Source organism: Carcharhinus amblyrhynchos, unplaced genomic scaffold, assembly GCF_965287045.1.
Source record: "Carcharhinus amblyrhynchos unplaced genomic scaffold, sCarAmb.v2.hapA chromosome_222, whole genome shotgun sequence".
Lineage (NCBI taxonomy): Eukaryota > Metazoa > Chordata > Chondrichthyes > Carcharhiniformes > Carcharhinidae > Carcharhinus > Carcharhinus amblyrhynchos.
The window spans coordinates 106,682-121,875 of NW_027649962.1; the positions used below are offsets into that span (position 1 = coordinate 106,682).

General features: G+C 46.0%; 1 protein-coding gene across 2 annotated transcripts in view; it reads right to left on the minus strand.

Annotated features, from left to right (window-relative positions):
- LOC145338896 (NACHT, LRR and PYD domains-containing protein 3-like) overlaps positions 1-15,194 on the minus strand; it is a 52,701-nt gene that overhangs the window by 12,516 nt on the left and 24,991 nt on the right. The window contains exon 5 of one of the 2 annotated variants that reach the window (XM_080183292.1): positions 10,192-10,278. In XM_080183292.1, coding sequence (XP_080039418.1) covers positions 10,192-10,278 — 87 coding nt within the window. Of the gene's footprint in view, positions 1-9,858; positions 10,279-15,194 lie in introns of those variants that run through there. The other variant, XM_080183291.1, reaches the window with a different exon arrangement.

A 15,194-nucleotide genomic window follows, 5' to 3' on the forward strand; every position in this document is an offset into this window, starting at 1 on the left:
TTCTCTCCAATAGAGAGAGAGACAATTTGTTACATGGAGCTTCAGGGATAAAACTTAGTAAACGTGGGGCACTGGGAGGAGGTGGGACTCCATGAACCCCCACAGCCGGTACAAGGACCAAACCCTCAACATTAGCATCATTCCACATCACACTCCAGACACCAAACCAACTGAACTAACCAACTCCACACAGAACCAGAACGGACACATTAATATCTGACAGGTTAGGGGAATCCGTCCACTCAGGCAGCACAGGCAGAATCACAGAATTGTTACAGAGCAGAAGGAGGCCATTCGGCCCATTGTGTCTGTACTGACTCTCCGAATGAGCAATTCACTAAGTGTCATTCCCTCACCTTCCCCCAAAACCCTGTGCATTCCAGAGTTTAACCACTGGCTGCAGGGGAAGATCCCATTCAGGCAAAGCTGGCACCAGATTTAAAGGCAGCCAGCAGCACTTTTAAAGGCTCTGAAGGGAGCAGTGAGGGAGCCCTGGTTAATGAACAAAGGGCTGAAATGGCAGAAGGCAGATTAAACCCAATTCACTGACACTTCCCTGGAAATTCTCAAGGCTATATCGGTTCGGAGGGAGGTTCTGTTCCCTCAGGACTGGAGGAGGAGACCTGTCACATCAACCCAAGCAAGTCTGGATAGAAACTGCCGAGGGCCAGAGCAGGCAGCACGTGGCTGCAGTGAGGCAAAAGGATCAATAACCTGATATGTTCTGACAAGGTGAGCGTTAAACTTACAGGCTGATATGTGAATAAGGATGGAAGAGAAATTGTGGAAAGAACATCTCCACCCAGACACTGGCAATGTCCAAACAGCAGCATCAATCTTCAGGAACATGTCAGCCTCTCTGTGAAGGGTTCCGGTCAGTCAGAGATGACTGCTGCACTGCCCACACTGAGTGACCATCCTGGTGGGCCCATGATGGGCAGTCTGGCAGCACCATAGGCTTGTGTGTGTCTTTGATGGGTGAGTAACAATGGAAATTTATGTGCTTGTAGAAGAGGGCACAGAGCATCAGAGAAGGAGCCAAGAGTGAGAGTGTCTGGATTGTGTCATCCTTATGCCAATGGAAGATGAAGTGCTGGAGCTGGGAGACCTGGAGACTGGGTGGGCAATCACTGATGGTGAGATGGGTTGTGGATCCAGAGAGAGTGAGTGAGTGAGTGATGGGCACAGGAGAGGCTCTGCTGCTGAGTCCAAAACCTGGTGTTTGTGTGTTCACCATTGGTCAGATGGAGCTCTGGGTTAGGATCAGTCTCCAGGACATGTTGGGATGTGCATTACCCTCTAACATTCTTCACCCTCTCACAGATCAACAGCTGTGGTGAGAGGGAGACAAGTGTCTACCTTGGAAGAGGAGGGGTCCTCAGAGGGTGTTCTGTTACATTATTCCCCATAACATCCACCAGAGCAGATACTGTCTCACACGAGTAGCAAAGGGGTTACAATCTGGCAGCACTGGACAGCACACACAAACCCGAGCAGCTGATGGAGGCAGCAATAGCTGAGTTCACTCACACTCTTGAGGGGAGAGGGCAGAGCCAGCTTGTGGAAGGTGAAATGTGACTGGAGTCTTTAACAATGCAGCAGATACTGGAGCTGCAGTGTAAGGTATTTTAACATCCAGTGGAGTTTCCAAAGGCTGTGTGTATCCATACACAAAGGATGGAGGAGTCAATCCAGACCAGCAGTGTTACCATGTCTCAGGTATGAACACAAATAACATCCTCCACAGAGAGATTGGTGACCTTCATGGAGAGTCACATCCAGCCTATCACCCACAGGAAATACACATGAGCTGCATGTTCTCACCACCTCCAGGAGCTCTGTGGGACACGGGCTGTGGGAGGGATGGGAAAATGATCCTGGAGTCACTGTCAGGACTTCCCAGCTGAACAGGGAGGGTCCAGTTTGCCCTGAATGGATAGAGGAGCGGCTGCCTGCAGCATTTGGGAGCTCCTCTCAGGATGGCCCTGGTGTGGGCAGTGGGTCCTCTTCTGCTCCGACTGTAACAGAAACACCTCATGAAGCTGTGATCACGGAGACAACTCCAGTATCTGTACAGAGGATTCACAGTCGGCTGGATCCTTCCAGGACTCAGGAAATCCGAGGACAAAGGCCACTGTCATCGAAATTCCCAGAGGAGAGAGATAAAGATCCTGCCTGTAGCTCAGTGGAAAGTGCAGGGATGGGGGTGGTTGCTGCCTTGGGTTTCACAGGGTTATACTTTGTTGTTACCAGTCACTTTGCTATGTTTGTATTTTCAGTAAATTCAGAGATGGAACACCACTAAATAAATCCTTCACCATATTACTGGGTCTTTAACAGTTCACTGGGAATGTGAGATGGGAAATACAGCACTGAATGAGCTCAATACAATTCCAATGTCTTTGTTTCATGTAGTGACGGCTCCAGGGAAATTATAAAACATTCACAGAAACAGTAACAGTGCTGGAGATGGTGGAAGATTTATTACACTGAATGGCTGTGTGAGTTAAGGTCCATGGAGAACATGTCTGTATTACTGAATCTCCATCCTCCCTGACACATATCCCATGTCTCTGGCCTGTGGTCCATGGGGTTCCTCATCATGAAGCATCTGGTCAACATTGTATTGCATCACACTTTGTTCAAAGCTTCTCCACTCTAACTCCAGGTTGTATAGAACACAGCACAACACCAGGGCATTGAGACCCTCGCTGGGTATATTGAATAGTTCCACCAGATCTATCTTTAGAATTCCTCTGGCCTGAACAATGGTCACACAATTTGTCCTCTCGCAGCTGTTTTTTCTCTCCTCTGTGACGGTGTTTGGGTTACACACAGGCACAATTCCCCATCCCTTCAGTGGGTAGCGCTGGTCTTTATTAATGATTTCAGGGGATGATGGTATCACGGGCAATGCAAACACTCACAGCCCATCCCCAATTGCCCTTGAGAAGGAGGTGGTGAGCCACCTTCATAAATTCTGCACAGCAGTGCATGGAGCCTGAAGAGATAGGAGAGTCACTGAATGAGTATTTTTCGTCAGTTTTCACGCAGGAAAAAGTCAGTGTTGTCGAGGAGAATACTGCGATACCAGGTAGTAGACTAGACGGAATTGAGGTACATAAGGAGAAGGTGTTGGCAATTCTCGAGAGTGTGAAAATAGATAAGTCCCCTGGGCCGGATGGGATACAAAGAACAACACAGCACGGGAAACAGGCCCTTCGGCCCAACGAGCCCGCGCCGCCATCCCACTGTCTCAGTGACCTATTCATGATTTTAGTCTACGCCTAATGTGCGAGGATCAGGGAGGTCCAATATAGGGACAATTTAGTACCCAATCAATCAGCCTAAAAGCACATCTTTGGGATGTGGGAGGAAACCGGAGCACCCGGAGGAAACCCACGCAACCACGGGGAGAACGTGCAAACTCCCACAGACACAGGCCCAAATCCATGTGTCCGCACAGCAACAGAGATAGTCTCTGAGCTGTCATGTTGCCCTCGAGATGGTCCAGTTTAAGCACACTAATGACATGCAGCAATAGGCAACTCCTGAAGCAACGTCCAAGAGCAGCCCACTACAACCTGCCGCATGCATGCCCCTTGATTTACCCTAGGATTCCCTGGGAGGCTAGGGAGGAGATTGCAGAGCCTTTGGCTTTGATCTTCATGTCGTCATTGGCTTCAGGTATAGTGCCAGAAGACTGGAGGATAGCGAATGTTGTCCCCTTGATCAAGAAGGGGAGTAGGGACCATGCTGGGAATTATAGACCAGTGAGCCTTACTTCTGTTGTGGGCAAAGTTTTGGAAAGGATTATAAGAGATAGGGTTTATAATCATCTAGAGAGAAATAAATTGATTAGGGATAGTCAACACGGTTTTGTGAAGGGTAGGTCGTGCCTCACAAACCTTATCGAGTTTTTTGAAAAGGTGACCAAAGAGGTGGATAAGGGTAAGGTAGTTGACGTGGTGTATATGGATTTTAGCAAAGCGTTTGATAAGTTTCCCCATGGTAGGCTATTGCAGAAAATGCAGATGCATGGGATTGAGGGTGATTTAGCAGTTTGGATCAGGAATTGGCTAGCTGATAGAAGACAGAGGGTGGTGGTAGATGGGAAATATTCAACCTGGAGTTCAGTTACAAGTGGTGTACCTCAGGGATCTGTTTTGGGGCCACTGCTGTTTGTCATTTTTATAAATGACCTAGATGAGGGTGTGGAAGGATGGATTAGTAAATTTGCTGACGACACCAAAGTCGGAGGAGTTGTAGACAGTGAGGATGGATGTCACAGTTTGCAGAGGGACATAGATAAGCTGCAGAGCTGGGCTGAGAGGTGGCAGATGGAGTTTAATACAGAAAAGTGTGAAGTGATTCACTTTGGTAAGAGTAACAGGAGTACAGAATATAAGGCTAATGGAAAGACTCTTGGTAGTGTTGACAAGCAGAGAGATCTCGGGGTACATGTGCATAGATCCCTGAAAGTTGGCACCCAGGCTGATAAGGTTGTTAAGACGGCGTACGGTGTGTTAGCTTTTTTTGTAGAGGGATTGAATTTCGGAGTCGTGAGGTCATGTTACAACTGTACAAAACTCTGGTGCAGCCGCACTTGGAGTATTGCGTACAGTTCTGGTCGCTGCATTATAAGAAAGATGCGGAGGTATTGGAAAGGGTGCAGAGGAGGTTTACCAGGATGTTGTCTGGTATGGTGGGAAGGTTCAAGGGAAAATTGCAATAGGTGCAGGAAAGGCATGTGCTGGTTAGGAGAAAGGATGGGAAAGGTAGGATTAGAGAGCCGTGGATTACCAGAGATGTAGAAGACCTGGTTAGGAAGAAACAAGAGGCATATCTTGTTTATATAGTTTATATATAGTGGGTAAGCTAGGAAGTTGGATCAGGAATTGGCTGTCAGATAGGAGACAGAGGGTGGTGGTTGATGGTAAATATTCATCATGGAGTTCAGTTACGAGTGGTGTGCCTCAGGGATCTGTTTTGGGGCCACTGCTGTTTGCAATTTTTATTAATGATCTGGATGAGGGTATAGTTGGGTGGATCAGTAAATTTGCTGATGACACCAAAGTTGGAGGTGTGGTAGATTGTGAGGAAGGGTGTCATAGTCTGCAGGGTGACTTAGATAGGTTGCAGAGCTGGGCCGAGAGGTGGCGGATGGAATTTAATGCGGAGAAGTGTGAGGTAATTCACTTTGGTAGGAGCAACAGATGTGTCGAGTATAGGGCTAACGGGAGGACTTTGAATAGAGTGGAGGAGCAGAGGGATCTAGGTGTATGTGTACATAGATCCCTGAAAGTTGGGAATCAAGTAGATAAGGTTGTTAAGAAGGCATACGGTGTCTTGGCGTTTATTGGTAGGGGGATTGAATTTAGGAGTCGCAGCGTCATGTTGCAACTGTACACTACTCTAGTGCGGCCGCACTTGGAGTATTGTGTGCAGTTCTGGTCCCCACATTACAAGAAGGATGTGGAGGCTTTGGAGAGGGTGCAGAGGAGGTTTACTAGGATGTTGCCTGGTATGGTGGGGAGGTCCTATGAGGAGAGACTGAGGGATTTGGGGTTGTTTTTGTTGGAAAGAAGGCGGCTAAGAGGGGATCTTATTGAAACATATAAGATGATTAGAGGTTTAGGTAGGGTGGATAGTGATAGCCTTTTTCCTCGGATGGAGAATGCTAGCATGAGGGGGCATGGCTTTAAATTAAGGGGGGGTAGCTACAGGACGGATGTCAGGGGTAGGTTCTTTACCCAGCGGGTGGTGAGGGATTGGAATGCCCTGCCAGCTGCAGTTGTAAATGCGTCTAGTTTGGGGGCGTTTAAGAGATTGGTGGATAGGTTTATGGACGAAAAGGGATTGGTTTAGGTTAGTGGGTCATTGTTTTTGTAACTGGTCGGCGCAACATCGTGGGCCGAAGGGCCTGTTCTGCGCTGTAATGTTCTATGTTCTATGTCAGGTCTAAGCAGCTGGGAATGGAGAGAGTGTTGGAGGAATACAGAGAGAGTAGGAGGGATCTCAAACAGGGAGTTAGGAGAGCAAAGAGGGGGCATGAGATGGCTTTGGAGGGAGGGTTAAGGAGAATCCAAAGGCGTTTTACTCCTATCTTAAGAACAAAAGGGTGGCTAGGGGTAAAATCGATCCCCTCAGGGACAGACATGGGGAATCGTGCTTAGAGACAGAGGGAATGGGGGAAATCCTGAATGAATACTTTGTGTCGGTATTCATGAAGGAGAGGGGCTTGATGTCTAGTACGGTCATCGAGGGAGCGGTAGACCAATTGAAAGATCTGTCGATTACGAGGGAAGAAGTGTTAGGGCTTTTAGAGGGCATTAAGACCGATAAATCTCCGGGGCCCGATGGCATTTATCCTCGGCTGCTTAGAGAGGCGAGGGATGAGATTGCTGGGCCTCTGACGCGAATCCTTGTCTCTTCTTTGGACACAGGTGAGGTCCCAGAGGACTGGAGGATAGCGAACATGGTACCGTTGTTTAAAAAGGGTAGGAGGGATAACCCGGGTAACTATAGGCCGGTGAGTTTAACGTCAGTGGTAGGTAAGTTGATGGAGAGGATTCTTAGGGATAGGATGTATGCGCACTTGGAGCGTTGCAATCTGATTAAGGATACGCAGCATGGCTTTGTCAAGGGGAAGTCTTGCCTTACGAATCTGGTAGAATTCTTTGAGGAGGTGACAAAAACGGTTGACGAAGGACGAGCCGTTGATGTTGTCTATATGCATTTCAGTAAGGCATTTGACAAAGTCCCTCATGGTAGGTTGGTATAGAAGATTAAAGCTCATGGGATACGTGGTCAGGTATCTAGATGGGTAGAGAACTGGCTTGCAAAGAGGAGTCAGAGAGTAGTAGTGGAGGGGTCCTTTTCTAGCTGGAGGTCTGTCACTAGTGGTGTGCTGCAGGGCTCGGTACTGGGACCTCTTCTCTTTGTAGTGTATATAAATGATTTGGAAGAGGGAGTAAGTGGTGTGATCAGCAAATTTGCTGATGACACCAAGATGGCTGGATTGGCGGGCAGTGAGGAGCAGTGTCTGGCAATACAGCGGGATATTGATAGGCTGGTATATTGGGCAGATACATGGCAAATGGAGTTCAATCCGGATAAATGTGAGGTGATGCATTTTGGCCGGAATAATGTAGGGGGAAGTTATATGATAAAGGGTAAGCCCGTAAGGAGTATAGAAACGCAGCGAGACCTGGGGGTGCAAGTGCACAAGTCTTTGAAGGTGGCAGTACAAGTGGAGAGTGTGGTGAAGAAAGCCTATGGTATGTTAGCCTTTATAGGAAGGGGTATAGAATATAAGAGCTGGAGTCTAATGTTGCAGTTGTACAGAACGTTGGTTAGGCCGCATTTAGAGCATTGCATCCAGTTCTGGTCGCCTTACTACCGGAAGGACGTGGAGACTCTGGAGAGAGTGCAGAGGAGGTTTACCAGGATGTTGCCTGGTATGGAAGGACTGGATTATAAGGAAAGATTGAAGAAATTGGGGCTCTTTTCCCTTGAAAGACGCTGACTGAGGGGGGATCTAATAGAGGTATATAAGATTATGAAGGGTATAGATAGAGTAAACAGAGGTAAGCTATTTCCTATAATAGAGACCCATAAGAAATAGGAACATAAGAACATAAGAAATAGGAGCAGGAGTAGGCCATCTAGCCCCTCGAGCCTGCCCTGCCATTCAATAAGATCATGGCTGATCTGCCGTGGCTCAGTTCCACATTCCCGCCCTCTCCCCATAACCCTTAATCCCCTCGCTTATCAAAAATCTATCAACCCGCGTCTTAAAAATATTTAGCGAGGCAGCCTCCACCACTTCAACGGGCAGAGAATTCCAGAGATTCACCACCCTTTGAGAGAAGAAGTTCCTCCTCAACTCTGTTCTAAACCGCCCCCCCTTTATCTTGAGGCTGTGCCCTCAAGATAAAGGGGACAAGGGGACATGGGCTTAAGGTGAGGGGGGGGAGGTATAACACAGATATTAGAGGGAGGTTTTTCACACAGAGGGTAGTGGGGGTATGGAATGCTCTGCCAAGTAAGGAGGTGGAGGCAAAAACGTTAGAGTCATTTAAGAGTAACTTAGACAGGCACATGAGTGGGTTGGAGATGGGAGGATATAGGAGATTGTTTTAAATAAGGGTCATTAGCATTGGGACGTCCCTGGTAATGTAAATGGATATGGTACAATAATAATGTTTTTTTTTCCTTTTCATTCACGGGTTTTAAGTCGGTCCGCCTTGTGTCCAATGAGGGGCATACACGCGATGGGTCGTACTGGGGCTGCTCTTGGTTGTTCGAGATTGGCCTAGTGCTTCATGTCGTTAGTGTGTGCCTAAACTGGACCAGATACTGGGCAAGACGACAGCTCAGTGACTATTGCTGATTGCTGTGCAGACACATGGATTTGGGCCGGTGTCTGTGGGAGTTTGCGCATTCTCCCCGTGCTTGCGTGGGTTTTCTCCGGGTGCTCCGGTTTCCTCCCACACCCCAAAGATGGGCTGTTAGGCTGATTGGCAGGAATAAATTGTCCCTAAATCAGTTTCCCTCAATCTGGATGGCCATAAAACATTAGACAGGGGTCATGGGTGGAGAGGGGGACTGGTGGTGTTGGGATAGCGGCGCGGGCTCGTTGGGCCGAAGGGCCTGTTTCCCGGGCTGATTTTGTTCTTTTGTCTTATGAGGAGAGGCTGAGGGACTTGAGGTTATTTTCATTCGAGAGAAGAAGGTTACGAGGTGACCTAATTGAGGCATACAAGATGATCAGAGGGTTAGATAGGGTGGACAGTGAGAGCCTTTTTCCTCGGATGGTGATGGCTAACACGAGGGGACATAGCTTTAAATTAAGGGGTGGTAATTATAGGACGGATGTCAGAGGTAGGTTCTTTACTCAGAGGGTAGTAAGGGCGTGGAATGCCCTGCCTGCAGCAGTTGTGGACTCGCCAACTTTAAGGGTGTTCAAATGGTCAGTGGATAGGCATATGGATAAGATTGGAATAGTTTAGGTTAGAGGGTCATTAGATTGGTTCCACTGGTCAGCACAACATCGAGGGCCGAAGGGTCTGTACTGCGCTGGAATGTTCTATATGCTGTATCCACTCTGTGGTCTGGTGGCCGTGTGCTGGAACTTCACCAGGTTCACATCTCATTTTTAGATAAACCCAAGTCTCATTTGTTGATCTATGTAAAGAAAATTAGTCGTAGTAACACAGTACTGGTTGCTGGGGAAAGTCACTGTCAGCTTCCTATCAATGAAAAGGTACAGTTCACCTCTCCTGCCTGTTTCCTGTCACTCAGATAACTTCATATCCAGGCTGCCTTTGTCTCTTTTATTTCAGGGTCTCCAACTTTGCTCCCAAGCTTATTATGTGTTTACTAATAGTGAACAGTGTTTTTAATAACACGAATACTGATAGTAATGGTATATTTAGTATCGCTATTTATGTTATTAAAAACAATGTCCATTATTAATAGGGACATGATTCAGACTATTCTGCACTGGGATTATTGCCATTTCCAGCTGAGCTGTGCCTTGAACTGCTGGGCTGTAAGCTCTGGAATTCTCTTCATAACCCTCCCCACCTCCATCTCTGCATTCTCTTTTAAGATGCTCCTTAAGCTCAGTTTAATATAAATTTGAGAGTGGATCCCTCGGGATAAAACTCATCAGAATTCCATGTAGTTTGTAATCTGCCTTACCAATATACAGCAGTTTTCTATGTTTAATCAAACTGAGAAGCTGACAGACAGAAACATCTATAATCTGAATGACAAATTAAACTAAATTAAACATGTAACCAGCCATATCTGGTAATTCTATAAACATTTAATTTTTTTGTCCATCTTTTTTATTCTCATGAATGGTTTTGAGAATAATTATAAATGATTAGTTAAATCTTTCACTCCTGAATCTCACAGTTTATTGTAACTCAGGTTCAGACACATCACTGACTGGTTTGTACTGAGAGCAGAGGTGAGAATATCTGAGGCTGTTACTCTCCAAACTGGAGATCAGAGAGAGAAAGATTTCAGGAATCAGAGTGAATCCGTGATGTTTAACACGAATACTGACAGGAATGATGTGGAATGGTTATTAATGACACTATTACTGACACTGATAATAATTTACAGTGTTAGACATTCACTGATTATTAACACAATCTCACACAGTCTGATACTTACTCCAGTTTCTGTATTTTACATTCTGGATTCCTCAGAGCCGCAGACAATAGTTTCACTCCTGAATCTCCCACTTTATTGGCACCCAGACTAAATGGAGAAAGTGAGAAACACATTAAATTCAGATTAATGTTCAGCAGGAGAAATAGCTGGGTCTATTTTTGTGTCAGAAACTTAGCACCAGTGGTGAACTGATTTAAGTTACGATACCTCACCCAAGTTGATCTTTCTCTACACCCTAGCTGTGACTGTAACACTACATTCTGGACTCTTTCCTTTCCTTCTCTTTGTACGGTAAGCTTGGGCACTAATAAATGTGACAATAATAAATAATATCAAACCCTTTCTGTTGAATGGAAAAGGCAACAGTCAGCATTGAAAAATGATGAACAATTCACTCTCACTGGTTTGCCTATTGGGGGAAAACCACTTTTACACCTCTCAAAATGTATATTTTGTTTAATTGTCCATGGGATATGGGTGCCGATGGCTAGACCAGCATTTATTTCCCACTGCTCATGGCCCCTAGAGGCCCCTAGAGCTGCCCATATCCTGTGAACAAGAAAGTAATTTTAAACATGTCCCACATTCTGGTCTCATTTCCTGATCATCAGAATTACCCTCCTGAATCTCACTGACCCTGCTACGTTTCCGGAAATTCAAATCATTTCTGCTGTTACATAAATCCAGGATTTTATGAGAATTGTAGATTTTACTGAGAGTTAAATGGTAAAGCTGTGAGAGTGGATCTCTCAGGATTTTCTGTGCTTCTTAACTATTGACATTACATCACATGTATAATATCTCAGGGTGAGTTAAAGTGTGAAACTGTGCTAACTGTTGCTTTAAGATCCATCCCCTAGATTTTATACAACAAGGAAAGATTATTCTCCCATTAGAAAGTTGAAATATTTCTGTTTGATTAGTTTATAGGGGAGGGGTTTCTCCCGTTACATTCCACAGTAAACAGGCTCTATATTTTCTGCAGGTATGGCTAGTGTTCTATCTCCGGGAATTACCGGGAGTTCCTTCTTCCTGGTAGATCCTCACATAGGAAAAGGATTATCCGAAAATCCTGTTTCATATCACTGACAGTTTGACTGGAGATTTTCCTCATTCAGGAAATTCTGGTTTCCTCGGCTCAGATCTAAGCTCTGCAGTCCTGCCACATTTCACTGTGAATGGTAGTGGATGATGAAATAACAGAAGGAGGAGGATCCACAAATATCCCATCCTCATGGACGGAGGAGACTCACACATCAGTACAAAAGATATGGCTCAAATATTAGTAACTAACTTCAGTGACTGAACCATCCAGAGGTCCCCAGCTTCACAGATATATCATCAGCTAATTCGATTCACTCCATATGATATGAAGAAATAACTAAAGGTAACGGATACTGCAAAGACCACAGATCCTGACAATATTCCAGTACTGAAGATTACTGCTCCAGAAGCTGCTCTGTTCCTAGCCAAGCTGCTCCAGTTGAGCTACAACACTGATGTTTACCCAAAATGGTGGGAAATTTTCCATGTGTGACAGTAAACAACAAGGAGAGAACAAATCCAATCTGTCCATTTACCATCCCATCAGTCTACTCTCGATCATCAGCACAGAAAGGCTAACAAGACTAACAAGTGACAATTAATTAGTATGTTAGGTCCAGGCAACTGAGGAGAGAGAGAGCTTTGGAGGAATAAAGGGGGAGAAGGAGGGAACTCAAACAGGGGGTTAGAAGAGCGAAAAGGGGACACGAAATGGTCTTGGCAGACAGGATTAAGGTCAATCCAAAGGCATTTTATTCATATGTTTGGAACAAAAGAGTTGTTAGAGAAAAAATCGGTCCTCTCAGGGACAGAGGAGGGGAACTATGTTTCGATCCCGAGGGAATGGGGGAGATCCTGAATAAACACTTTGCGTCAGTATTCACAAAGGAGAGGGACTTGTTGTCTGGAAGTGTCCTGGAGGGAGTTGTCGATCCGTTGGAGAAAATCTCCATTACAAGGGAGGAAGTGTTAGGGTTTTTTAGGGATCATTAAAACTGATAAATCTCCGGGGCCTGATGGCATTTATCCTGGACTGCTCAGGGAGATGAGAGATGGAATTGCAAATCTTTGTCTCTTCTTTGGACACAGGTGAGGTCCCAGGGGATTGGAGGGTAGCGAACGTGGTACCGTTGTTTAAAAAGGGTAGTAGGGATAACCTGGGAAATTATAAGCCAGTGAGCTTAACGTCAGGGGTAGGGAAGGTGTTGGAGAGGATTCTTAGAGATTGGATATATACTCATTTAGAACATAGTACTCTAATTAGTGACAGGCAACATGGCTTTGTAAAGGGGAGGTTGTGCCTTACAAAACCAGTAGAATTTTTTGAGGAGGTGACAAAAACGGTTGATGAAAGAAGGGCCGTGGATGTCGTCTATATGGATTTCAGTAAGGCGTTTGACAAAGTCCCTCATGGTAGGTTGGTAGAAAAAGGTTAAGGACAGGGGGCTAGATGGATTGAGAACTGGCTTGGCCACAGGAGACAGAGGGTAGCAGTGGGAGGGTCTTTTTCTAGCTGGAGGTCCGTGGTGTTCTGCAGAGCTCAGTACTGGGACCTCTGCTATTTGTAATATATATAAATGATTTGGAAGAGGGAGTATGTGGTGTGATCAGCAAGTTTGCAGATGACACAAAGATGGCTGGACTTGCTGACAATGAGGAGCAGTGTCAGGCAATACAGCAGGATATAGAACATAGAACATTACAGCGCAGAACAGGCCCTTCGGCCCACGATGTTGCGCCGACCAGCTTTTTTTAAAAAAAACAACACTAACCCACTAATCTAAACCAATCCCATTTCATCCATAAACCTATCTACGGATCTCTTAAACGCCCCCAAACTAGGCGCATTTACAACTGCAGCTGGCAGGGCATTCCAGTCCCTCACCACCCTCTGGGTAAAGAACCTACCCCTGACATCCGTCCTATAACTACCCCCCCTTAATTTAAAGCCGTGCCCCCTCGTGCTAGCTTTCTCCATCCGAGGAAAAAGGCTATTACTATCCACCCTATCTAAACCTCTAATCATCTTATATGTTTCAATAAGATCCCCTCTTAGCCGCCTTCTTTCCAGCGAAAACAACCCCAAATCTCTCAGTCTCTCCTCATAGGACCTCCCCTCCATACCAGGCAACATCCTGGTAAACCTCCTCTGCACCCTCTCCAAAGCCTCCACATCCTTCCTGTAATGTGGGGACCAGAACTGCACACAGTACTCCAAGTGCGGCCACACCAGAGTTGTGTACAGTTGCAACATGACGCTGCGACTCCTAAATTCAATCCCCCTACCAATAAACGCCAAGACACCATATGCCTTCTTAACAACCTTATCTATTTGATTCCCAACTTTCAGGGATCTATGTACACATACACCTAGATCCCTCTGTTCATCCACACTACTCAAAGTCCTCCCGTTAGCCCTATACTCAACACATCTGTTATTCCTACCGAAATGAATTACCTCACACTTCTCCACATTAAACTCCATCCGCCACCTCTCGGCCCAGCTCTGCAACCTGTCTAAGTCACCCTGCAAACTATGACACCCTTCCTCACAATCTACCACACCTCTGACTTTGGTGTCATCAGCAAACTTACTAATCCACCCAACTATACCCTCATCCAGATCATTAATAAAAATTACAAACAGCAGTGGCCCCAAAACAGATCCCTGAGGCACACCACTCGTATCCGAACTCCATGATGAATATTTACCATCAACCACCACCCTCTGTCTCCTATCTGCTAGCCAATTCCTGATCCAATTACCTAGATCACCCCCAATCCCATACATCTGCATTTTCTGCAGAAGCCTACCATGGTGAACCTTATCAAACGCCTTACTAAAATCCATATACACCACGTCCACTGCCTTACCCCCATCCACCTCTTTGGTCACTTTCTCAAAAAACTCAATAAGGTTAGTAAGGCACGACCTGCCCGCCACAAAACCATGCTGACTATCTCTAATCAATTCATTACTCTCCAAATAACTATAAATCCTGTCTCTAATAATCCTTTCCAAAACCTTACCCACCACAGAAGTAAGACTCACTGGTCTATAATTCCCAGGGAAGTCTCTTCTCCCCTTCTTAAACAATGGGACAACATTCGCTAACCTCCAATCTTCCGGTACTATACCAGAGGCCAACGACGACCTGAAGATCAGAGCCAGAGGCTCCGCAATCACCTCTCTTGCCTCCCAGAGAATCCTAGGGTAAATCCCATCCGGACCAGGGGACTTATCTATTTTCAAACCCTCTAAAATATCCAGCACATCCCCCGTATCAATTGCAATACTATCTATTTTACACCCCTGCACCCCAGTGTCCTCCTCAGCTATATTCATGTCCCCTTGCGTGAACACCGAAGAGAAATATTGGTTCAACGCCTCTCCAATCTCCTCCGGTTCCACACACAACTTCCCTCTACTGTCTATAACTGGCCCTAATCTTGCCCTAACCAACCTTCTGTTCTTGACATACCTGTAAAACGCCTTAGGGTTCTCCTTAATCCTATCAGCCAAAGTCTTCTCATGTCCTCTTTTAGCCCTTCTTTACTCCCTCTTCAACTCCCTCCTAGCCAATCTAAAACTTTCTAATGCACTACCTGAGCCCTCAAGCCTCATCCGAAGATAAGCCTCCTTTTTCTTCCTAACCAACGATTCAACTTTTTTAGTGCACCACGGTTCCCTGGGCCTACCAAATCCTCCTTGCCTGACAGGGACATACCTATCACAGACCCACAGTAGCTGCTCCTTGAAAAATCTCCACATCTCGGATGTTCCCAGTCCCTGTAATCTCCTACTCCAACCTATGCTTCCTAATTCTCTCCTAATAGCCTCATAATTACCCTTCCCCCAGCTAAAACCACTGGCCCAAGGTTCATGCCTATCCCTTTCCATCACTAAGGTGAACGTAATCGAATTGTGGTCACTATCCCCAAAATGCACACCAACTTCC